The 24,315-nt window shown below is 41.4% G+C and overlaps 1 protein-coding gene across 1 annotated transcript in view; it reads left to right on the top strand.

Annotated features, from left to right (window-relative positions):
• The first annotated feature begins 14,420 nt into the window (after window positions 1-14,420).
• LOC147336911 (stonustoxin subunit alpha-like) overlaps window positions 14,421-24,315 on the top strand; it is a 14,466-nt gene continuing 4,571 nt past the window's right edge. The window contains exon 1 of the mRNA XM_086286242.1: window positions 14,421-14,469. Coding sequence (XP_086142368.1) covers window positions 14,421-14,469 — 49 coding nt within the window. The remainder of the gene's footprint in view (window positions 14,470-24,315) is intronic.

Below are 24,315 nucleotides of genomic sequence, written 5' to 3'. Positions count from 1 at the left end.
CTCATCGCTTCATTCTTAAAATCATGGGAAATAAATCAGAGGTGCTCAGTTCAAAGAATACTACCACTTTAGAAAAATTAAATAGTCATGATACTTTAAATATTTCTCTCCAGCAGGACATGTCAGCATTTCTGAAATATTTTTGTCTTCAACTCGAATCAAAGCACAATCCAGATCCAGCCTATAAGAACATGAGCTCTGATCCTTCAGCCCCTCTGACAGGTTTATTATCCTCAAGTTGTTCACTTGTCTCCAACAACCAGGAGTCTAGCTCTGTTTTTTAAAGCAAATACTTGAGCTACCAGACTGCACCTACATCGTTTTCAGATGTTCTTATTTTAAGGTCTGGTTTGTGTCTCATCTTTATTGCAATCCCCCATGTCTCTCTGTTTTTCAAATATAAATCTGTTACCTCGGTGTGGCCAGAACAACATGGTGAACCCAAAATACAGACAAAGGTGAAGGAACTGAATATTACTAGACGTGAAGGCTTTATTTACACACAGGAACTTGACACTTGGAATTTTTTAACATGAACTGTGAACTATGGCGGAAGTCAAGCACTTGAAGCTGTGAGCATGAAGTGGGCTCTGTGGTAGGTTTCCGGAAATGGGTCTTGGTTGATGGTAATCTGAGTCACTGTAACAGAGGTAGAGCAGCATCAGAAAGATCACTGGTGGAGGTTACAGTAAGTGAACGAGGTTATCTTCAATGTCTTATTTGGGGTTTCTGTAGCTCAGGAGGTAAAGCTGGTCTGATCTGACCTACTGATCAGAAGGTTGGTGGTTCGATCCCTGGCTCCTCCAGTCTGCATGTCAAGTATCCTTGGGCAAGATACTAACCCCAACTTGCTCCGATGCATCCATCAGAGTATGAATGTGCGTGAATGTACTTAGAAAGCACTAAGTTCAGATAAAGTGTTTGTGAGAATGGGTGTGATTGGGTGGATGTGGCATGTTGTATAGAGCGCTGTGAGTACTCCGGGAGAGTAGAAAAACGCTATATAAGAATCAGTCCATTTACCATTTACTTGTCAGTAATTGGAAAGCAACTTGGGGAAGGCAGGTGGTGAGGTCTGGGTGAGTACTTGTTAGCTTTGAATCCAGGCCAAGTGGTCCAGTAAGTCTAAGAGACGAAAGGCATTAATGTGGCTGTGAGTGAATCAAGAAGACCAGCATCCAGGAAAACGTGACTGAACTGCAAGGGTGAGTAGATGATCCGAGGATTAGGAGGTTAGCAGAGTTATTGGGAGTGCTGATGTTATATTCAGCCTAGTAGATTACTGTCAGGTGTGGACAATGGACAGGCTGACCAGGCTTCACCCAAAGGCAGAAACCAGAGTCTAGTGGGAAACCACCGCCGCTCACACAGACCATGACAGCAGCATGACCCCCCCCCCCCCCCCCCCCCCCCCAAAGCATTCTCTTTCACTTGGCATCATTTACCTCTCCCTTCTCCAATTTCTGATGTGTCCACCTTTGCAATGACAACTGTGATCAGGGTGAACCAAAAAGGTGCCGTGGTGAACAGATACTTAAGTTTGGTGAATGCAGTTTCAGCTTTGGGGGACCAGATGCATGCTGAGACTTGAGTGGTGCAGCTACCTGACTATAGTTGAAAATGAACAGTCTATAAAAATTTGCTATTCCCAAAACCCATTGGAGATGCTTCTTGAATCTACAATGGGTACAAGGGGTAGGCCACTCTGTTAAAGCTTTCACATTTGCCAGATCCGTCTTCACCTGCCCCGTGCCAAAATGTAACTGAAAAAAGTTATTGATGAGGAATGGAATTCACACTTTTTTGCTTTGACATAAGGTTTATTCTCCAGCAAACGTTGGAAAAATAGCATGGACATGAGACTGATGTTCCTCACAGGTTTTGGGAAAAATGAGGATATCATCCAGATACACCAATACGAACCTGTCAAGGAATTCCCGGAGGACATCGTTAACTAATCTTGAAACATTGCGGGAGCATTAGTTAACCCAGGCGGCATGACCAAATACTCGTAGTCCTCCAATGGCATGTTTAAAACGGTCTTCCACTTGTCTCCCTGATTGATCTGGAAAAAGTGGTAAGCGTTGCGGAGGTGGGGTTTTGTAAACCCAGTGGCACTGTGAAATGGCCTGAAAGCAGAGCTAATGAGGTAATAGGTACTTATTCTTGATGGTAATATCACTGAGGCCCCTGAAGTAAATGCATGGCCAGAGAGAGCCATCCTTTTTCCCCACAAAAAAGAAGTTCCAACTTGAGATGACAATCGTTGGATTATGCCTGCACCGAGGGATTCCTTAATGTACTTTTCCATAGCCGCACACTCAGGTCTAAGCAGGTTATACAGCCAGCTAGAAGGCCGGGTGGAGCCAGAGAGTAGTTCTATGGTGCTGTCCTGTGGTTTGTGAGGTGGCAGTGAAAGCGCTTTACTTTTGCTAAATACTTCCTGAAGATCATGACATTTGGTGGGCACAGAGGAGAGATCTAAAACAGTCTCAGTGTTGGTTGATGGTTCCACAGGTTCCGGTGGATGGGCAGAAACAAGGCAATTTGAATGACAGAACAGACTCTAACTGATTACCCTCTGACCTGACCAGTCTAAGTGGGGGTTATGTAATTCTAGCCAAGGAAACCCGAGTATGAGTGGTTTGTGAGGTGCATGAAAAGCAAAAAAGGTAAGTGTTTTCTTGTGATTGCCAGGGGTGACAGGCTCTGTGCGCTGAGTTATGTGAGGGGACACTCGGTTATTTAATGACTTAGTGGGAATGGGCGGATTAAGGGGGCATAGAGGGATGTTTAACTGTCTCGCTAACTCAGACTCCATGAGGTTCTGATTGAACAAGAGCCTGAAAGGTCTGGTTAACTAGAACAGAGAGTTGGAGTTGCAATCTGGGTTTTTTTGTTTGTGTGAGTATCCTCCACCCTTATCCCTGAACTTTCCAGTGGGCAGACCCTGGTGTGGAATCGAAAACAGACAGGTTCATCACGAGAAGCAAGCTGATCTTTCATGGTTTGATTTAATGACTGAAAAACATACAGCGGACGGTGGTTAGCACTGTTGCCGCACAGCAAGAAGGTCCTGAGCAAAAGTCTTTACAAACTCAACCAGGAAATCATCATGCGAGCAGAAAGAAAGAGGATGAGCAGATAGGTAAGCAAGAGAAACCCGCCAGCGTCCCAGGTTTCCAGAGAAGGTTCAGGTTCTAGGTACCTGAAATGGGATGTAATTCAATTCAATTCAATTTTATTTATATAGCGCCAAATCACAACAGTCACCTCAATGCACTTTATATTGTACAGTAGACTGTACAGTAATAAATACAGAGAAAAACCCAACAATCATATGACCCCCTATGAGCAAACACTTTGGCGACAGTGGGAAGGAAAAACTCCGTTTTAACAGGAAGAAATTTTTGGTGTCAAAGTCAAAGCACAGATCCACCCAGTCTCTGTATTTCAGCTTATTTCCTTTATACACACATTTAACAGGAACAGTTTCAGACAGCTAGTGTTTACCTGACATTACCTGCGTACCTCACAGTTTGCAGGTAATGGGCATAATAATTACTGAACAGAGACATCCTGCTGTGAACTTTGTTGCTGTGGATCTAAAATGTAAAAATACATCTGAGAAGATTTCTAATCATGATTTTATGAGCCCCCAAAGTTTGATTCTGTTCATCTGGACGTAGCGCTCTCAGCGGGAGAAACATTTTGTCACTCATCAAGATGACTTCTTCAGGCTCAGCTGACTGCAGCTTTCCCCAATCTTATAAAGAGTACATCTGCATAATGACTCAAACCTAATGGTCAAGGAACTGACCTCCCAGCCTTATTGTTCCTTCAGTGGGCTGGTTTCAGTCATTATGCAAATGTACTTTTTATAGGGTTGGAAACCAGAAGTCAGCTGAGACTGACGAAGTCACCTGGATGAGTGACGAAATGTTTCTCCCACTGAAAGCGCTACGTCCAGATGAACAGAATCAACTTTTGGGATTTACTAACCTGGATGATTGAGCATGGATCAAGACGGGTTTTTATGAGGTATACAGTTTCTTATAATTTCTAAACCAGAAGGTTGAGGAGATGGAGCTCATGATAACTGGCTACTGCCCTTCAGCGTGCTTTATGAAATCATCCAATCAAAATAAAGTTAGGGAGAGCGGGGCTTTAAAGGGGAATGAGCCAAAGCAGCTTTTAGACAGAAAATGAAATGAGAGTCCAGGATGTGATACATTATTTATAACTACATTTACAGTAATCACACATATTAGAATTAATAAAGTGACCAGCAGTACTGCAGTAAGTGTAATACTGCAGTACTCACAGGCCTGTGCCAGCAGACACTGAACTACTGTCACTAAATCAACCTGGTCTTCACTGGTTTCCATTTACATACATTGGAATAATTGTGTTTAATTTGAAATATTTTTCTTCTGTTACACTTAAATTCTTGAACATTTTTTATTTAATTGTGCATTGTAGTGTACTCATTTGTACACATTTGATTACTTACATTCAACATATAAAGAGATTTTATTTGATAATAAATATTATTGTTTTGTTGTTCTTGTTATTTTTTTCAGGCTGAGCAGCTGTAACCTGTCAGAGGAAGACTGTACAGATTTGTTGTCAGTGGTCAGCTCCCAGTCCTGTAGTCTGAGAGAGCTGGACTTGAGTACCGACAGCCTGAAGGCTTCAGCAGTAAAGCTTCTGTCTGCTGCAGTGGAGAGTCCACACGCCAAACTGAATGTTCTGAGGTCTGACCGATTTGTATTCTTTTTTCTTTTGTTTGTTTGTTTTGTTTTGTTTTTAACTGAGAAAATAAATCCAGCAATTTAAACAGTAGAGGTAAACTTGATCAATTTACTGTTGTTTCGTACCACATCTGCTCAGCATAAAACAACAAGGATTCTTAAAATATAAGATTAGTTATTGCACCCTGATTACACTTTAACATCAGTCTTTGTTCATGTTTTCATTTTCAGACTCAACGTCTGTGAACTTCTAGCGGAAAACTGTGAAGCTGTGTCCTCAATGCTCAGCTCTCAGTCCTCTACTCTGACAGAGCTGGACCTGAGTATCAAAAATGTGCAGGATTCAGGAGTGAAGATTCTGTCTGCTGGACTACAAAGTTTAAACTGTAAACTAAATACTCTGAGGTCAGATCAATTGACATTTTGTTTTTTTTAAATGAACCAATTAAACATTTTATTCAAGGCTTCCGGTTCTGGCGCTCGTGGGGATGGACACCTAGTACGAGAGCTCTCGACTGAAACTTATTAAAACTGCCCCAAGTAAATTAATACACTATCTAAGTGCACATAAAGAGGAAAAAGGGGTTTAAATGATGTCCAGAAAGAACAAAATAGCTAAGAAGTTAACGTTTGAAAACGTGGAAGATGGCAATGTGCAGCTAACAGAAGGGGCTAACGTTAGCCCCTATAGGGCTAGCCGAGGCCACTCTCCCACTCCTAGCCGCGAGGATTCTGGGACAGAAGATGAGGTTGACTCAGCAAGTTTGACGCTGATACTGAAAGAACTGAGAGGCGTTGGGAAAGAGGTGAAAGAATTTCGAAAAGACACGAAAGCGCAACTGGTGGAAATAAGGGGTGAGTTGGATAAAGCCAATGTGCGGCTTAATGATGTGGAAACCAGGGTTGCAGAACACAAAGATAAGCTCCAGAACACAGACGAGATTTTGTCTGAGATACTAACAATGCAATTCAATGTTATTTATATAGCGCCAAATCACAACAAAAGTCACCTCAAGGCACTTCATAGATACAGAGAAAAACCCAACAATCACATGACCCCCTATGAACAAGCACTTTGGCAACAGTGGGAAGGAAAAACTCCCTTTTAACAGGAAGAAACCTCTGGCAGAACCAGGCTCAGGGAGGGGCGGGGCCATTTGCTGTGATTGGTTGGGGTGAGAGAAGGAAGACAGGATAAAGACATGCTGTGGAAGAGAGACAGAGGTTAATAACACATATGATTCAATGCAGAGGTCTGTTAACACATAGTGAGTGAGAAAGGTGACTGGAAAGGAAAAACTCAATGCATCATGGGAATCCCCGGCAGCCTACGTCTATTGCAGCATAACTAAGGGAGGATTCAGGGTCACCTGGCCCAGCCCTAACTATATGCTTTAGCAAAAAGTAAAGTTTGAAGCTGATCTTCAAAGTAGAGAGGGCGTCTGTCTCCTGAACTCAAACTGGGAGCTGCTTCCACACCCAGTCCAACATAGCCAGGCTTTCTTTGCTGCTTTGACAAAACCTCAAATCCCAGTCAGAGATGATGAGCATCATCACAGTGATGATCATTTCTCTATTAACCCAGGCTTTCTGCTTCAGGATCTGTGCACGCTCAGAAAACAAGGAGACCTTTAAACATAATTTCACTAAATGGATGGATTGAGCTCAGCCTACAGATGAACTGGTGCCAGAGATCATAAAGAACATCAAACAGTCAAATTCAACACTTTTAATGGAAATATGAGATTAATCTTGAAAGTAGAGATAGTGTCTGTCTCCTGAATCCAAACTGGAAGCTGGTTCCACAGAAGAGGGGCCTGAAAACTGAAGGCTCTGCCTCCCATTCTACTTTCAAATACTCTAGGAACAACAAGTAGGCCTGCAGTGTGAGAGCGAAGTGCTCTAATGGGGTGATATGGTACTACAAGGTCATTAAGATAAGATTGGGCCTGATTATTTAAGACCTTGTATGTGAGGAGCAGGATTTTGAATTCAATTCTGGATTTAACAGGAAGCCAATGAAGGGAAGCCAATACAGGAGAAATCTGCTCTCTCTTTCTAGTCCCTGTCAGTACTCTTGCTGCAGCATTTTGGATTAACTGAAGGCTTTTCAGGGAGTTTTTTGGACATCCTGATAATAATGAATTACAGTCGTCCAGCCTGGAAGTAATAAATGCATGAACTAGTTTTTCAGCGTCACTCTGAGACAGGATATTTCTAACTTTAGAGATGTTGCGCAAATGGAAGAAAGCATGCAGGAAAAGTTTCAAACAAAACTAACATCACTGGAGGCTTACTCGAGGAGGGAGTCGCTCAGACTGTACAGGGTGCCGGAGGGAGAAGAATCGGGAGCTCCATCTATGGCCCACTTTGTGGAGAAGCTACTCCGGGAGAATCTCGCCATCCCACCATCAACACCGTTACAAATTCAGAGAGCACACAGAGTGTTATCATTACTCCCTCCGGACGGCTCCCAACCCAGATCGATCCTGGTAAAATTCCTGTGCTTCACGGTTAAAGAAGAAGTGCTGAGGCTCGCTTGGCAAAAGAAAGGTTTTATGTTGAATTCCAGCAAGATCAACCTCGACCACGATTACCCCCCTGAGATCATGGCTATGAGGAAGGAGTATGCAGAGGCACGAAAGGTCCTAAAAGAGAAGAATACACCACCGGCAACCCCCAGAGAAAAACTACAAAGATGCCCGCTGTGGCGGGGAGTTGGTGGTCGGCGTCCGCGTCAGATCCGAGGAGCTGCGGGATATAGAGAGAAGCTGCAAGTATACAGACGTGAAGAGAACGAATTTAATGTTATGTATTAGCTATGGACAACATGGTGAAATATGGTTACTGTCGAGCTAAAATGGGTGGGGCTTCTCGTGCTGTGAGTGACGTCGCAGTGGAAAGCCCCCTAACTCAGGGGGTAATAAGGGGTTTCCCTTCAAGTTGTGAGGGTGTCAGTGGAAGTGCTCCACTGTCAGAAGCCAGCTTAGGAGCTTTCAAGCTCCAGTTATGTTCAAATGTTTTCAGTTCATTCCTAACTTTTTTCACTTGTTACTGTTTTAAGAGGGGGTTGCCTGCTGCTATTGAGTTTATGCGCTGTGGTAACTTAATATATCTTTATGGGAAGTGAGTCAGTGAAAGTAATCTCTTTTAATGTTAACGGGGTTCTGAACGTGATTAAGATGAATAAGATACTGTCCAAACTAAGGAAGGAGAAGGCCCAGATTGCATTACTTCAGGAGACACACATGAACCAAGTAGATCACTTGAGATTGAAAAGAAAGGGTTTTAAATATGTATTCTCCTCTTCCGTTAAGTCCAAACACAAGAGGGGTGTGGCTACACTTATCTCTGGTACACTTAACTATGAACATATCTAAGAACTCTGTGACGAGGAAGGCAGATTGGTTAGAATAACAGAAAGGATAGAGGGGTCTGAAATCACAATTTTAAATGTTTATGCTCCCCCCGGGAGCGATTGGCTATTCTATAGGAATAGGTTTGATTTATTGGTGGATTCTCAGGGGATAGTTGTCTGTGGGGGGGTTTTAACTTTAGACTTGACCCTAAACTAGACTCCTCCTCCCCAACCAACCAGGTAACAGCACTTACTAGAAAAGTAAATTCCTATATGGTAGAGATGGGGATAATAGATGTATGGAGGGACCGCTACGCATCTACCAGAAATTTCACTCATTACTCTGGTTCCTTTAAAGTGTATGCAAGGCTGGACTACTTTTTTATGTTTAAAGTTGATAGGTTTAGGGTCAAAGACTGTGACATATTAACAAGAGATCTATCTGACCACAGTCCTATCTCTCTATCTTTGCAGGTGGCTAGGAAAAAATGTACCACACTGTGGAAATTGTTATCGCACCTTAATGATCCTGCCATAGTTTCCAAATTAAAGGTAGACATTAAAGAATTTCTAGATGTTAATGACACAGGAGAGGTATCTCCAGCTATTCTTTGGGATACGCTCAAAGCGGTAATGAGAGGTACATTAATTTCTATCGCCTCCCACTTAAAGAGAATCAAAGGGCAAAAATTAGCAGAACTACAGGCAAATTTAAAGTTGAAAGAATAGGAAGACATAAACACCGCAAATCCTACTCTGAAGCAGGATATCAGGAAAATACAGGATGAAATTAATGATATTTACACCCAGGAGGCCCAAAATAACTTAATTTTTTTGAGGCAAAAATACTATGAGACAGGAGGGAAATCTGCAAAATATCTGGCACATAAATAACGCAAACAACTAGAGGAAAGTACGATATACCAAATCAAGGACCCCAAGACTAATATTCTGGAATCAAAATTAGAAGACATTCAGAAATGTTTTGAGACCTTCTTTAGGGAGCTGTACTCACAGCCCAATGCTACGGAGGAGAATTGTACTGATGCCTTTCTTAGCTCTCTAGAATTACCTTCACTCCCGTCTCTCAAAAATGAGCTTCTAACACATCCCATTTTAGTGGAAGAAATTAATGCAGCTCTTTCCAGATTAAAACCAGGTAAGGTAGTTGGGCCGGACGGGTTCAGTTCTCAGTGGTATCGCACCCTGAGGGCAGATCTAGTCCCCACATTGCTGAAGTCATTTAACTACATCCTACAGGAGGGAGAAATCCCACCCTCCTGGAGGGAGGCAACTATTTCAATTATCCCAAAAGAGGGGAAAGATAAACGAGAATGTGGAAACTATCGACCAATCAGTGTCCTTAACTTGGATTACAAACTATTTACTTCTATTCTTGCTCGTAGACTGGAGAAGTTGGTACCTGACCTCATCAATTTAGATCAGACTGGTTTCATTCACTATAGACAAACAACTGACAACATTAGGAGAATATTACACATCTCTGCTCAAATACAAAAGAACAAAACTCAATCAATAATAGGAAGCTTGGACGCTGAGAAAGCCTTCGACTCCGTCAGATGGGTATTTCTGTATAAGGTTCTGGGGAAGTTTGGCTTTCACGACAAGTTTATTAGAGTAATCCAAGGTCTGTATGCTCGACCCTCAGCCCGTATTAAGGTGAATGGTGATCTCTCCAAGCCCTTTGCTCTGGAACGTGGCTGTAGGCAGGGTTGTGCAATCTCGCCACTTCTCTGATTTATTCATAGAAACATTTGGCCAAACGATTAGACAAAATCATAACATTAGGGGTGTTGCATTGTCAGGAGTTGAACATAAAGTGGTAATGTTCGCAGATGATGTACTGGTCTGCCTGGAGGAGCCAGAGAGGTCTTTTAGTGAGTTGATGTCTACTTTAAGTGATTTGGGGAAGTTATCTGGTTATAAGGTCAATATTTCAAAAACACAGGTGATGACTTTAAATTATACAGCTTCTGTAGCTTTACGTAGGGATAACGAGAAAAATAAGTACCTGGGAATATATTTGACTGCGGACCTCTCGGGGCTCTTTCAGGCAAACTACGAGCCAATATCTGCAAGTATAAAAGCTGATCTGCACAGATGGAATCTGGTCCCCTTCATGAGTCTCAGCTCCCAGGTAACTTTTAAAGCATGGATATCCTGTGGCCTTACAACATTCCTCTCTCTTACTCATAGAAATATTGTGCTCAGATTTGAGACCTTACAGGACAACCTGACAAAATACAACTTTCATAGATACTTACAGCTGAGATCATATATTGATCATGAATGCCAACTTCAATGATGCTGAGTCGCATTTTTTCCTCATCCTGAAAAATGCCACAACCATGACCCCTACTAAATCTATTTCTAAACTATACAAAGCTCTCTCTAGTGCCAGCAAGGATAACACTTTATACACTAAGGATAAATGGGAAAGGGAATCAGGGATTGCTATTTCTGTGGGGGAGTGGGAAAATGTTTTGTACTGCCAGTGGTCCACGTCCAGTTCTATGAGCTGGAAGGAACATGGCTGGAAGAATATTATTAGGTACTTCAAGACTCCATATCAGGAGAGGTACAAAGGGGCTTATATGCAATGCTGGAGACAATGCGGCTCGACTGTTGCTAACCATTTTCATGTCTTTTGGGACTGTCCCAAGTTAAAAAACGTTCAGGTCTCCTTAAGTGCAGTCTTTAACGTTCAAATACCTTTCGATTTTAAGGTTTTATACATGGGTTTGGTCCCCTTTCTGGAATGTAGGAGTGAGATTAAGTTGGTGCAATTACTCTTGGTGGCAAGTAAAAAAACAATTACTAGAAGATGGTTAAGCCCAGCCCAGCCTACCCTAGACGACTGGTTTGGGATCATTTTAGAGATATTTAGGATGGAAAAACTTACATATCTGTTAAGAAATCAAAAAGCCAAAATCTACCAAAGTTGGAACAATTGGATCCAATTCATCACCCCCACGAGGGCTGACTTCACTTGATCTCACTATTACTTGGTTGTTTTTTGTTTGTTTGTTTTTTACATTTACTCCTATTACTATTGCTTGTTTATTTACTTATTTCTTCACAATGATTGCAGCATGGGCACCCCTCCCAGTTTGTGTTTATAGTTCCATGTAATGTGTTCTATATATCTCCTTTGGGAGAGCATGCGAGCAACTGTCCTAGTAATAGCTAGTGGAGGTTAATATGCACCCGCTGATCACTTTGTTTATCATTTGCTCTCCTGGACTTAATCTAAAACCTGGAAGGACTTTGTTCCCATGTTATTCATATACTGCTATGCAGATGGTTTTTTCTTGTCCAATCCAAATAAAGATATAATTAAAAAAAAACATTTTATTCAAGTTCATCCATATGATGTTGTATCTTAGTATGTTAAGGTTTCATCAAAAATAAAAAGATGGCATGTAATATAATAACAAACTTTACATAAGTATTATAGATTATCTTTTGTTTTTCAGACTGGGTGGCTGTAACCTGTCAGAGAGAAGCTGTGAAGCTCTGTGCTCAGTCCTCAGCTCCCAGTCCTCCAGTCTGAGAGAGCTGGACCTGAGTAACTCTGACCTGCAGGATTCAGGAGTGAAGCTTCTGTCTGCTGGACTAAAGAGTTCACAGTGTGCAGTGGAAACTCTCAGGTCAGGATTCAAACATTAACACATATGATCATTTAAAATGTGAATTATATTATTGATTGACTTATCTATAGAGCTTTTAGCTAAACTTATATTTATATTTGAGTGGATTATTAGACTGAATTACTGTGTAAAATTTGTCACAGTCATACGATTTTGTTTATTTTTTATTTTTAATTCATGTACTGGCCATTTTACATAAATTTGGCTAATCTTCTACAATATATACATTTGATTTCGTTAGGAACAAAATGTTCAAATTACATATTTTGCTGGATATTGGGTATTAATGAAATTATTATGTCTTTAATGACACCACATTTCCATATGTAGGAGGTTACTGGTGGTATTGTTTCAGTGTTTGAGTTTTCCTTGCAAAGAAACATCTGGAATTTAACAATACATATTTTAAAGCTGTTTTCTCCAAAGGGATTTGTATTAGTGATGGTAAATTTGATTCTTTTTACCGAATCGAGTTTAAATGAGTCACTCACCAAAATGAATCGGGTTTTTTTTAAATCATTTGAGTCTCTGAGTCAGTTGCCCAGAGAGTGCCAAAAATGTACTTTTTCTCTCAAACTTAATTTGTTTTTATTTTCATGTAAATCCTACTGCTACGATGAGTGACTGAAAAATAAAAACAACTATTTTATAGAGCAAAAAAGAATAAGATTTCTAAATTGGACATTTATTTTTGTTTATGTTATTAGTATTTCCTCTTTATCATCTTTGCACAAAAACAAAGTGTAGACTGAATGTTATATTGCATCAGTCAGACTATCAGGCTTCATCTCAGATGAAGGAGTGACTCTTCCGTGGTAACAAACTGTGAGTTTCAGCAGCTGAGAGGCAGGAGGGAAGGGTGAGTGAGTGGTCTTGATGCATTCTCAGTCTAGACTAGACTAGAAAGAGGGGCGCTGCTCTTGTGGCGAGCAGCAGGTTGTCTCTCTCTGTCAGTGTTTTAACTTATTTTATTTCATTCTTTTATTCCTTTATATATATATTTTTTTGCCTGAGGAAATTCTATAGCATCGGCTTGTGCTTTGTGGAACTTCTTTTAACGAAGATGGGTTTTTTATTTCGCATGATTTTATTGGCAATCCTGACGGTTGTTTGGAGTCATTCCTTTACCATCAATAATCCTGGCTAATGTGCAGTCTCTGAGGAGTAAATTGGATGAACTGCATTTGAATGTCGCACACTTGCGTGGCTACAGGGATACATGTCTAATGGCATTCACAGAGACTTGGCTCAAGGACTCTGACCCTGATTGTTCTCTGGAACTAAATGGCTTCGGGTTTCCCATACGTTTGGATCGAGACCCCGGAGCTACCCAGAAATCTCAAGGAGGAGTGTGTTTGTATATAAATCAGAAATGGTGTAAAAATGTGACCGTTCGTAGACAAGTGTGTCTGCCTGACATTGAGCTCCTCTCTGTGTCTTTGAGGCCGTTTTATCTGCCGAGGGAATTCCCACAGATCAACGTCACCATTGTTTACATCCACCCTAAAGCGAATCCTAAGAATGCGACTGACACCATCTCCATTTTTTTCCTAATAACAAACCATGGTCTTCAAAAGGTCTTATGAGGCTGATTCATGAAAGGAAAAAAGCTTTTATTGAAGGGAATATCTTGAAAGTTAGAGAAATTAGGAAGGAGATCAGATCAGAAATTAAAAAAGCCAAAGTAAAATACAAGGATAAGGTAGAGGCGGAGATGGGTAGCAATAACTTAAGGGTGGCCTGGGCAGGCATGAAACACATGACTGGTCACTGTTACAGTGACTGTAATAAGATAAGTCTTCCTGGTTTTAGTTCAGACTCTCAGTTAGCAAGTAGAGAAGCTTATAGACCCTCTACAATTTGCATACAGGCCTCGTAGACGTGTTGATGATGCAGTGGTCACTCTGTTGAACTTCCTTTATCGCCATCTTGATGGCGCCAAAGCTCATGCTCAGCTCTTATTTATTGATTTTTCTTCAGCTTTTAATACTATCCAGCCACATCTTTTAGCTGATAAACTTCTTAACCAGTTTACACTTGATCTTAATCTCGTTGGTTGGGTTTTAAACTTTTTAACTGACAGATCTCAGTGTGTGAGAGTGAACGGCTGTTTTTCCAAACAGCTGAACTCTTCCACTGGCTCACCGCAAGGTTGTTGTCTCTCTCCTCTACTGTATATTTTGTACACTAATGACTGTCGCAGTACACAGGCCAACAGGCATTTCATTAAATACGCAGATGACACAGTCATTGTAAGCCTCCTTCATGGTGAAGAGGATTCCCATGGGCCTGTTGTGGATGAGTTTGTTTCGTGGTGTGATCAGTCCTTCTTAATGATCAGCACCTTGAAAACCAAGGACATGGTTATTGACTTCAGGGAGACATCCCCTCATCCTGCGCTAACAGTGGTAAATGTGCAGCCATTGAACTGGTGGACAGTTATAAGTATTTGGGGGTTGTTCTTGATAAAGCTCTGTGCTTTGAGTCACATCTTGCTGCTACAGTGAAAAAGGTTCAACAAAGACTTTTTAAGGAGGTTGAGAGGTTTCAATGTTTCATCTGCAATGATGACTCGTTTTTTATAAAAGTTTTATTGAATCTGTTTTAACTTTCTGTATCATTGCTTGGTACGGTAATATGTCTCTGAATAATAAGACCAGACTTAACAACCTGGTTAAAGTGGCTGGTAAGATTTCAGGGAGGTCTCAGGTCCAGCTTGTGGACTTTTATAACAGGCAGGTGCTGAGGAAGGCGACCTCTGTCATGTTGTGTTCAGATCATCCTCTCTTTAATGATTTTCAACTGCTTCCATCAGGTCGTCGTTATAAAGTGCCTGCAGTGAAGACAAAGAGACATAGATTGTCTTTTGTACCTACTGCTATTATCATAGTTAATAACACTGAACCATATGTGTTGTTGCCATTGCACATTGTACTTTTTTGATGAAAAATCTAGGTTGTTTTCTCAGGCTTATATTATATTATATTATTTTGGAGTGTGTATGTGATGTGTTGGTTGCCTGTTTGTTTGTTTGTACGGACATCTACAACTATATGTAAAAATACAAAACAAAACAATTTTCAATTTGTTCTAGTTTATTGCACTTTTTGCTGTATATGTATATATGTATATGTAGTTACTATGGACTGAATGCATACATATTATTAAAATTTGGGCTATAACGGTTGTATTGATGTATAGCAACTTGAACTGCTCCCCAAAATGGCACTACAGCAGTGGTTCCCAAACTTTTTTTGCTGGGCCCCCCTTTGTTTTACACGAAAAACGTTCGCCTCCCCCCCGGCGCGTGAACAGCACGCACACGCACTAACACATCCTCCAACCACACACGCCCATATTTTGCTCCATTGCGGTTTATTTCACACCTCTAACATTTAGTAAACAATTAAGCAAATACAAGTAATCTGCAATAAATTACAGGTAGTAAGAAAATAAACTACTAAATCTTTTACGCTACGTCCGCACCTACACGGGTATTTTTGAAAACGCAGCTGTTTCATCCAAACAGCGTTTCAAATCACCAAAAACTGAGATTTTTTTAAAACTCCTTTTTTGCGGACGAGGAATACAGAGTTCATCTGGCAACGTCAAAGGTTGCGCCTTTTTTCACGTCACGTTATTGTTTATGTGAGATGAATTGCAGAATGGCAGACAGAGACAAAATACTGTTAATCTGAGTATCTGCAGGTTTCACACGCAGTTACTGTCCCTCCATTTACAAAGGCGTCACGGGTAGTTGTTTTTTCTTCTTCTGTAATACTAATCAACATTGCTGTCAATACATTTTCAAAAAATGCCTCTCTGTGCAAAATGGGTTCAAAAACATAAACAGCTGTGGGATCCTGTTTGTCTGTGATTTGAATCGAGGGAACAAATCGTGGCAGGATCAGCCTGATGTTATTTGTATCCCGCTGTAACTTTACTCTATAAAGAGCAAACATCTCCAACATGTCAGGAGTAGTTAGTCACTACAACAAGTGTTTGTGAACTAAAAATTAAGAATGTGGGATCCTGTTTGTCCATGATTGGAAGAGCCCAGCGCTGCTCCCGACGCAGGGACCTACCTCAGCACCTGTGCAGGTGAAGCCAAAGGGCAGATTTGCTTCACCATATTTTCTAGTCTTTGGCTTAGAATGAAGTTGGTTTGGAAACATATTCAGCGATGCTTCATCTCCTGCTTTGCGTTTCTGTGGGCGCCGTGCTAGCAGTGTTCAAGCGTTTTGTTCCCCTCCCTTTTCATACCGCGCCCCCCCTGCCATGGCTCTGCGCCCCCCCTAGGGTGCGGGCACCACAGTTTGGGAAGGTCTGCACTACAGCATGTAAAAATCTAAAGATAAGCTCTGGCAGACTTGGTTCTATGGTAGGTCTTAAAGGGTTTAACATCAAAGATTCAGTGGAGAGCTACTGTAACAGCTGAATAGAAAAACTCTTCCTCCCCTGGTGTGCTACTCTTCACAACCCGCAGGACTTTCACCCTCAAGAGATGGAAAAGGGGAACGAGGGCCGACGTCCAGGTGAAACTGAGAAGCTACCAGAGGCTAGCTTCTTGGCTGTGGGGAGAATCCTGGTGCCTGCGTCCACTTCCTCTCCTGACATTTAGTTAATATGTTACGCCGGTGACTGGGACCTGGGCTCTGTGGCTCAGAAGCAGTTTTTCTCACGGTGTGTCCGTCAAACGTTCACTGTTTTTATTGATAACAGCTATGTCTGCTCATCGATCATTGCTTCCCCCAGCTCTGGAGTCGCTGCCCTGCCCAGCAGGTCCACAGGTCTGCATTGTCTTTATTTCAAGTGCCGCTGCAGTCAGCTGTTGATTTTGCAGATCGACCGTCATCAACTCGGTTGGCCCCGCTTAACGTTCGCTCCATAACAAACAAATCATTTATTCTAAGCGATCTCTTTATTAAAGAGTCTCTAGATTTCATGTGTCTGACTGAGACGTGGCAGCAAAATAAGAATTATGTCCAATGTTCCCTCTAATGTTTCATGTGTCTGAGCGAACACACAAACTCCCTGAGCGGTCCCTTGGATCACTGGATCACGTTGTCATTAATGTGGCTTCACTCTACATCAACCAAAACACCGGTGTCGGCACATGAGGACGCTGTCATAGCCCGTCAGCGACGTTGATTAGCTGCGTATATACGAATGTGAATCATTGGCTGGACTATGGGATAAGGCGGCATCGTTCTAAATACTGGAGCAGCCAGTCACTGACTAACACTGCAAAGCAGAATTGTTAACGTATTTATTTTAATTTCAATTCAGGTTAGTATTTAGTATTTATTTATTTATTGTCATTGTCAAGAACAATGAAATTGCGTTTGGGGCTTCCATACAACCCAAAAAAAAAGAAGAAAATAATAAATACCCCTTAAAACCCAAGTGTACATATTTAACCCAGTGTGACTCCAATGCAATAAGACAATCCTTAGCAACAACATGAGAACATGACAAGTAATGTTCGTAGAAAATCAGACAAAGACCTGAGAAACATGACAAAGTACAACAATGCAACCCATTCAATATTATTGTACTGTGAGATATGATATCAGATATGATAGTTATCTATTTAAGAAGGAGGGGGGGGGGGGGGCAGGAGGGGGAAGAGAATAAAGATATGATGCACCAATGCAGACCAGTTCATTGCTATTAAGAAGTTGGATATGGTTATTGTCCGTGAGAGGGGGGCAGAGAGTTCAGGAGCCTCACAGCCTGTTAGATATCTTTTTGTGCGCAATGCAGATACTCTGTGTGCAGAGAGCGTGTCAGCGGATTGCGCCCGTGCGCAGCTTAGAGGGAACATTGATTATGTCCACTTGAATGAAATCTGCCCGGCTGGCTGCTCCGTCATCTGAACTCCGCGTCTTTTAGGACGTGGTGGAGGACTCGCTGTTGTTTACCAGGACAGATTCACATGCAGTCTGATGACCTCGGACTCCTTTTCTGCATTTGAGTCACAGATGATGGTCAGTTCTCTAAAAACCAGTTATTGTATTTTATTCTACCTGATGGGGTCTTTCTAACTGAATTTAATGACCTTCTGACATCCATCATTTCATTGGAGAAGGTTGGGAGATTTGAGCCGTCATATTGATGAAGCATCCTGTAACACTGCTGATGAGCTCATCACTGTCACTGAGTCTTTTAACTTTAGGCAGCATGTTTCTGGCCCCACACATACAAAGGGTCACACACTGGATCTTGTTTTCTCCCTGGGTTTAAATATACATGATGTATGTGTGGAGGATGTCCATGTGAGTGACCATAGCTGCATATTTTTTAACTTGTTATTTTACTTGGATCCTTCATCTCCTAAACTGATGATCCAAAGGCGGATTATAAACCAAGATGCTGCTGGAAGGTTCTCTGCCATGTTTGACCCTCGCATGGCTCGTAGTGACCTCGACTCACGTATTTTATCCTTTAATGATCAATGCAAGTTGTTGGAAAGCCCACTGATAACATGTTTACATGGCTAAAATGTTATGGCTCATTCATTGATAGTATTTTCGCCATAGAAATTGTTATGTCCTATATTGTTGAACCCACCATGTCTATGCTGATGCTCTTTGAACGCACCACATACGTACTCGAGGCCATGCAGTGGCTGCTAGTCTGTGTTCTCAGTATTTTTATGTGTCAGTTCCAGTTTTAGAGCTCTAAAGTGCAGCTATCGTGTTAGGAATATGTTAGGAATAGACAGGAACACTGAGCACACTGAGGTCAAATCTTTATTTAGGGCGACCGTGGCTCAGGGGGTTGGGAATCGCATCTGTAACCGGAAGGTCACCGGTTCGATCCCTGGGCTCTCTGTCCTGGTCGTTGTGTCCTTGGGCTTTACCCTACTTGGCTACAACCGTAGCTGCCTCCACCAGTGTATGAATGTGAGAGTGACTGAATAGTGGCATTGTAAAGCGCTTTGGGTGCCTTGAAAAGCGCTATATAAATCCAATCCATTATTATTATTATTATTTTACCACTCGCTGCATTCTTGATGTTCATGTTCTTCTCTTTCCCCTCACCCTGCAACCAGTCATGGTAGATGCTCCTCCTGGAGCCTGTTTTCACTGGGAGGATCTTTGTGTCAAAGGGAGTTCTTCTTCCCACCATCACCAAGTGCTGCTCACAGTGGAGGCGGTTACCTTACACTGTTAAACAGCTTCAGATGACTGTTGTTGTCTGTTGGGTATTGTCACTTATAAATAAAGTTACATTGAATGGATGTATGGATGGATAGATGTTATTGTGACAAAGAGAAAACGATTGTTGACAGATTGATTGTTGTTTTGTGTGTCTGCAGTCTGTCAGGCTGTCTGATCACAGAGGAAGGCTGTACTTCTCTGGCCTCAGCTCTGACCTCCAACCCCTCCCATCTGAGACAGCTGGACCTGAGCTACAATCATCCAGGTCCCTCAGGAATGAAGCTGCTGTCGGCTGGACTGAAGGATCCAGGCTGGAGACTGGACACTCTCAGGTATGGAGAGAATGTCTGATAGAGGAGGAAGAGCTGGAAACATTTCCTGTGTCCTTCACTCACTTCCTGTTTGTTTCCTGCAGATGAGACATGAACAATCACACATGCAGGAATATTTTCAGGGACAGACACACTAGTCTAGCTGGATAGTTCATGGATATTTATGTAGGGGTCTCCAAGGAGTCTGGTTGCAGGAACATTTAGGTCACAGGTGTACCTGAGATAGATACCAGTGTACCTAATAAAGTGTCAGCCATGTGTATGTTTCCCATGCTGTATGTCCATAGTGACAGAAGGATGAAACAAGGCTGTGAATCATTTCAGTCTGTGTTTGTGACAAAGAGGCAGACAGGAGCAGCTAACATTTGGAAATGGAAGCTTAAATAATGACAAACTCTACATTCACAGCTGAATTAACAATAAATTTGTTCTCAAGTGCACATTTAGCAGCTAATGCTATTACTGTTTTCCCTTGCTTTCTACAACTTGAGCAGCTATTGCTAAGTAGGCCACTTTGCTCTGCTAAGGATTTATGTGACCATGATGAAAACTCTGATAAGCTAATGCTGCTAAGCTAATACTGTTTATGGGCCCTGTTAGAATCAATATTTCATTCTCATTCTGTTGTTTGAGAACAATATTAACGTTTCACATCATTATAACACAAGAGAAAAGGGTATTAGCGTTAGCTACTAATGCTTATTCACCTCAAATTAGCTTTAGCTGCTAATGGTAGCCTACTTAGCAATAACTGCTCACTAATATAATGCTAATTCACATCAAATTAGCATTAGCTGCTCAAGTTGTTATAAGGAAAGAGAAAACGGTATTAGCATTAGCTGCTAATAATTGTTCACCCCTAATTAGAGTTAGCCCCTAATGGCAGCCTACTTAGCATTAACTCCTGACGTCGTTGTAATGCAGGGGAAAAGAGTTACCATTATCGGATAATGCTAATTCACATCAAATTAACATTAGTTAACAACGGTAGACTTCGTATCATTAGCTGCTGTCATTCTTACAAAGCAAACAGTATGAGCATTAGCTGTTAATGCTTTCTCATCTAACATTAGAATTGGCCACTAATGGCGTATTGTTAAAAAGTAAAAAAACACATTGTTAGCATAAGCGGATGATGCTAATTCACCTAAATTAGCATTAGCTAATGATGGCTACATACCTAGCATTAGCTACTGATATTGATAGAAATCAAGAAAATATGGTATTAGCATTAGCTTTTAATGCTTTTTCATCTAAAATTAGAATTAGCCACTAATGGCGTGCTATTTAGCATTACCTCTTCACATCGCAGGGGAAAAGTTAAAATTAAATTTAAAAAAATGTTCAGATTAGCTACTCATATTGTTAAAAAGTAAGAAAAAACATTGTTAGCATAAGCGGATAATGCTAATTCACCTCAAATTAGTATTAGCTAATAACGGCAACCTACTTAGCATTAGCTGGTCACATTGTTATAATGCAAGAAAATATGGTATTAGCATTAGCTGCCAATTCCTAAATACCTAAAATTAGCATTACCTGTAATGGAAGTCTACTTAGCATTAACTCCTCACTAATGTAATGCTAATTCACATCAAATTAGCTTTAGCTTTAGTATTAGCTGCTAGCACCAGCCTACCCAGCACTAGCTGCTCACATTGTTAAAAGGGAAGAGAAAACGATATTAGCATTAGCTGGTAATAATTATTCACCCCTAATTAGAATTAGCTGCTAATGGCAGCATACTTAGCATTAACTCCTCACATCGTTATAATGCAAATGAGGCTAACTTACATTAAATTAGACTGCTGTTATTAGCTAATGCTATTTAGCAGTAGCTGCTCACATTGTTATAAAGCAAAGGAAAACGATATGAGCATTAGGTTCTAATGCGTATTTGCCTTTAATTAGAAGTAGGTGCTAATGGCGACCTACTCAGCATTAGCAGCTCAGATGTTGTATTGCTAGGGAAAAGAGTGTTAGCATTAGCCGTTCACATTGTTATAAAGTTAAGGGAAATAGTGTTAGCATTAGCTACTCACATTGTTAAAAAGTAAGTGTTAGCATTAGTGCATAATGCTAATTCACATCCAATTAGCATTAGTTAATAACGGCAGCCTATTTAGCATTAGCAGATAATGTTGAATTTGGCCCACTGGAAAAGTTAAGAACTCAAGATTTAGGAGTGTTTCTCGATAGCTCTTTCTCATTTGAGAAACAAATAAATGTTGTTATTAAAACCAGCTGTAAGCTTTATATTGTTGATTGTCATTTCCCATATGGAAAAGATATATAAATCTTATAAAGTTTGTATCTGTCTTGTGTGAAACTTGTATGAAAAGCATACAAGAGTGAAAACAGATATAAGATCCCTTGAAAAATTATATAATGAAACTTGTATGTTTTCGATACTTACTAAAACAATATATGAAAGTAATGAGAAAGTGGCCACTTTCGTGAGTATGACTTTCATCATATAAGTTTTTAGTCTTTTCCATATGGGATATGCTTAAAAATATTTACTCATACATGCTTAGTTTTATAATCGATTGGATGATGATAGAGGATTGATCCTTAGTAGTCTGTAAAGACTCTGTATGCCTTCCAGAGTGCTCTGGCATGCACACACCACTTGGGGCCATGAGAGAGGTCGTACCCTCTCTTACTGATTTATGGTGTAGGACAGGGGTCTCAAACTCAATTTAGCTGGGGGCCGCTGCAGGCAGAGTCTGGGTGAGGCTGGGCCGCATTAGGTTTTCCACAAGAAAGGCATGGTTAAAAAATTCCAATCTTCTCAAATCTCTTTATTTTTATTTTTTAACACAAAATATGAAAAATGAATAAACAAATTAAGAATTAATAAGAAAATAAATCAATCTGTAAAACATAAATAAAATAATAATAAGATGTTTTTAGTCAGTGAACTTGTGTGTTTCTTTCAGTCTTCTATATCTGCTGTATTTAGATTGAAATGTCTGTATTAACAGTTCTATAACCTTCTTCTGAACATGAATGGAACACTGTAGAAAATGAACTGTTCTTCTGAACATGGCTTCTCTTGCCTACTCCTTGCTGCTAGAGACCTGGCAGCGTTTCCTCTCACATAGCCGAGCCAGATTTGGCCTGAGGGAGGAAGCAGTTGCGACCCTCAGTATGTCTTGAAGATGATCATCCGTAAGTCTGGACCTGTACTTGGACTTATTGAAGTTCAAAGTGGAGAAGAGCTTTTGGCACAAGTATGTGCTACCAAAAAGGCACATGGTCCGCTTGAACATTCGGGAAAGCCGAGGGAAACTAGGGCTCAATTCTCTCAAAGATTGTCCAAGCTTGTCTGCTTTTCCACTCACCTCCCTGAACTTTGCTTTGAGTTCAGAGTTGCACTGCAGCTCAATGAGCTCCATTTGAAGCACAGAAGGGGCATCTTGCACATCAAAGGAGACGGGGTCCGCAAAAATGTGAAAGGTGGCTCTGTGTGTCTTGAAGTCAGGAAATCTGTGATCAAATTCCTCCTGTAGCCTCAAAATGACATCAACATACTCGTCAGCACTGAATGGTGTGCCTGCATCCACGAGTGCCTTGCATGCTGGGAAATGGCAAAGGTTTGTCTGAGAGAGCTGAGCTTTCCAGAGCGCCAGTTTTGTGGAGAATGCTCTCACGTTGTCATAGGCAGCACTGACAAGTTGCCCCTGGCCTTGTAACGTCTTGTTCAGTACATTAAGCTCATGTGTCATATCAACAAGAAAAGCTGAGTCCATGAGCCATTTGGGATCAGTTAGCACAGGAACACTAACTCCATCCTTCTCCATGAAGGCTTCACTTCTGCTCTCAACTCAAAAAGTCTCTTTAATACATTTCCCCTGCTGAGCCAACGTACCTCAGTGAAGTCGAGCACATCCCCATATTCTGACTCCATTTCCTCTAAAAAAGCACAGAACCTTCGGTGCTTTAAGCCCCTGGATCTGATTTGGTTGATGCATTTCACAACAATAGACATCACATTGTCAAACTTCAGGCATTTGCTGCAAAGGACCTGCTGATGGATGATGCAGTGCAGAGCAATGGCCTCCTCCACGCCTTCCTCTTCCAGTTTGTTTTGTGCCACCAGTCCATGTTTCCTCCCTGTCATTGATGGCGCTCCATCTGTTGTTATTCCAACAAACCTCTTCCATGGCAAACCAACATTCTCAATGGCATCACACAGCTTGTAAATATCTGCTGAGCGGTGGTCTGGCCATGCATTGGAATTACTGTGAGCAGCTCCTCCATCACTTCAAAACTGTCATCAACACCACGGACATACATTGGGAGCTGGGCGGTGTCGGTGATGTCTGTGGTCTCATCAAGAGCGACTGAGTATACACTGAAACATTTGGCTTTCTCACACAGTTGGTCATAAATGTCACTTGACAGGTCAGAAATGCGATCTGCTGCGGTGTTGGCAGAAAGGCTGATGTTGCTAAACTGACCTTTCTTTCCCGGACAGACTATATTTGCAGCCTGCAATATGCACTTTTAGACAAATGCACCTTCTGTGAATGGCTTCCCTGCTTTAGCAATCATCTCACTAACCACGTGGCTCCGACTGCTGCATTATTCTCTTTGGTTGCTTTCTTGGAGAAATCTTGCTGCCTCAGTAGATCTGTTGTAAGACTGGCAACCCGGTTCGCTCTCTCGTCTCCCTGGTATTTTGCATCCAGCTCAGCATGTCTAGTTGTGTAATGACGTTTCAAATTGTATTCCTTGTGCAGCGCAACTTTCTCTGTGCAAATAAGACAGGTCGGGGTGCCCCTGTGCTCAACAAAGAAATATTGCATTTCCCACTTTTCCTGAAATTGTCGGTGCTCATCACCAACCTTTCTCTTCACCGCAGGCTTTGAAAAAGACATGTTTGGGGCTATGTGACATTTATAATTCTACTTGGTGTCACTGTCGCATTGAAGTTTCAATCAAGCGTTTAGCCGACGGACGGGGAACGTCTCAACGCGTAGAGAACGTCATTTCTGCTTCTTTTTCTTGCAACCGTAGCACGGCGAT

Source organism: Aulonocara sp. 'chitande type north' Nkhata Bay, linkage group LG3 (genome assembly GCF_057382095.1).
Source record: "Aulonocara sp. 'chitande type north' Nkhata Bay isolate Kocher_YH1m ecotype deep benthic linkage group LG3, A_spYH_male_GT1.1, whole genome shotgun sequence".
Lineage (NCBI taxonomy): Eukaryota > Metazoa > Chordata > Actinopteri > Cichliformes > Cichlidae > Aulonocara > Aulonocara sp. 'chitande type north' Nkhata Bay.
Note: the sequence above shows the minus strand (reverse complement) of the source record. Positions and strands in the feature narration are given on the sequence as shown.